We start from the raw sequence: 1,932 nt of genomic DNA, 5'->3' as shown, positions 1-1,932 counted from the left end.
GCAACAAGCAGTTGGCCATAATTTTTGATACAGAAGCCAGGGTAGATTGAAAAAAGAAGATTTCCGAAACGAAGATAACAAAAAATTTATCATTTTCATTTAATGTTAAGTTGTCAGATGCATCAGTAGTACTTGTATACTTTATAAATACTTCTTTACTTACAATAATAACTTAAATAAATAAAAAATGTAATTGTAACTAGCGATATTAATTTAAAAACTGAAGCCCCACCAGGATGGCGTGCAAATCAATCCTTCTAATGACATTGACAGCTGTCAGTTAGTGATGTGATGTTTATACCAGTAATCAAGTGTTGCGCTAATTCTACAGCGTGGTACTAATTTTCTTAACAATATGTGCAATGTTATTCCAGCTGAACTTCCGCGTGGTGCTGGAGGTGGACTCGCAGGTGAAGGAGTTGATCTTTGACATGGAGGTGAACTCTACCAACCCCGAGCCGCCGCAGAGCCGCAACGACAACAAGATGCGCCTCGCCATTGCCGTCGTCGTTAAAGCTGATCTATCCATCATAGGGTAAGTTACTCATATCTAGAAAAGGCTAGCTGTTGCTCGCGACTTTACCCGCTTCAAATAAAAATATAATCTATGTAGCTGATAATGTAGCTTTTTAGTGGTGAAAGAATTTTTGAAATCAGACCAATAGTTTTTGAGTTATTTTAATACATACAAAAACACATTCCTCTTTATAATAGTATAGAGTGGTAGTTAAAAAGTAAAACTACAGTTTTATCAATCATTTTACGAAATATAAAGAAAGTCATAGTTTAATGTACAAATTATTAATTTAAAGTCTAATTCATACGAGTTTAATATATAATTTTTGTGGTAGCACGTCGGACCCCCCCGAGCTGCACTACAACGCGTCGCTGTACGACGCCCTGAGCCCTAAGAACGACTCCGCGCTGGGCCCGCAGATCGTCTACAAGTACAACATCAAGAACGAGGGGCCCTTCGCCGTCGACGAAGCGGACATCTACATTATGTGGCCTTACCAGACACTCACAGGTCATTAAACTGTCTACCCCAACACAATACTAAGAAGGAAGTAAAAAACATCATATTAAGATTCACCATATAAAGAGACCCACTAAAGGGCTCGGAGTATACCTAAGTAAGGGGTAACTAGGTCATGGTCAACCACGCTGCGCTGCAAGTTGGTTGACTTTATAGATATCTTTGAATTTTTTCGCCGATATGTGCAGGTTCCATCACGTTTTTCTTCACCGTAAGAACGTTGAGTTAATTATGTACATACGAAATTTGAAAACCACATTGGTACATGGCGAGATTCGAACCCAAGATCTATAGATTACAAGTCATGTATTCAAACCCTTGAGCCACCGAAATTCATTACTTGTATTGAAGTGTAAAATGAATGTTTATTGTGTGTTCAGGCGAGAACCTGATGTACATGGTGGTGCAGCCGCAGAGCCTGGGCGAGCTGGTGTGCGACGTGGCGCGCCACGTCAACCCTGACAACCTGCAGGTCGCCAACCCCTACGCCTACATGCTCACCAAGGAGAAGGAGGGTTAGTGCTCAAATTCATATAGGGCTAACTGTTTTCTTTGTAGTTTTATTGAGCTATCTTGTATTAGTAATGATTTTAGCATTAAATGATTTCTTTGTTTGTAAAAAATTATATATGTTTCAGCTATGTTGAGCAGCGGTATGTACGCCGCCGCCCAGCTCTCTGGAGGCGCCGGATACTACGGACAACGTATGTATTGAAATTATTGTCTACCTAGAAATACCTAGAAAAATCACAATTGACACATTCGAAATTTATAATGAATCAATCATTACAGAATTCTGGGAACAACAAACTTTCACAAATGACAACAGTCAGAGCGGTCAAGTGTCCGGTGGACAAGTGTACGGCGGCCAGGCTGCTGGCGGACACCGCGCCAGT

The 1,932-nt window shown here is 40.5% G+C and overlaps 1 protein-coding gene across 1 annotated transcript in view; it reads left to right on the top strand.

Moving 5' to 3' along the window:
• The window catches only part of LOC106109084 (integrin alpha-PS2-like), a 79,749-nt gene that overhangs the window by 65,334 nt on the left and 12,483 nt on the right, over positions 1-1,932 (top strand). Inside the window, exons 16-20 of the mRNA XM_013290487.1 lie at positions 332-535; positions 852-1,027; positions 1,417-1,551; positions 1,675-1,740; positions 1,829-1,930. Of these exons, the coding sequence (XP_013145941.1) occupies positions 332-535; positions 852-1,027; positions 1,417-1,551; positions 1,675-1,740; positions 1,829-1,930 (683 nt within the window). The remainder of the gene's footprint in view (positions 1-331; positions 536-851; positions 1,028-1,416; positions 1,552-1,674; positions 1,741-1,828; positions 1,931-1,932) is intronic.

The sequence above is a fragment of the Papilio polytes genome, unplaced genomic scaffold, assembly GCF_000836215.1.
Source record: "Papilio polytes unplaced genomic scaffold, Ppol_1.0 DF821289.1, whole genome shotgun sequence".
Lineage (NCBI taxonomy): Eukaryota > Metazoa > Arthropoda > Insecta > Lepidoptera > Papilionidae > Papilio > Papilio polytes.
The sequence above is the reverse complement of the archived record's forward strand: the minus strand, read 5'-3'. Positions and strand labels throughout refer to the sequence as shown.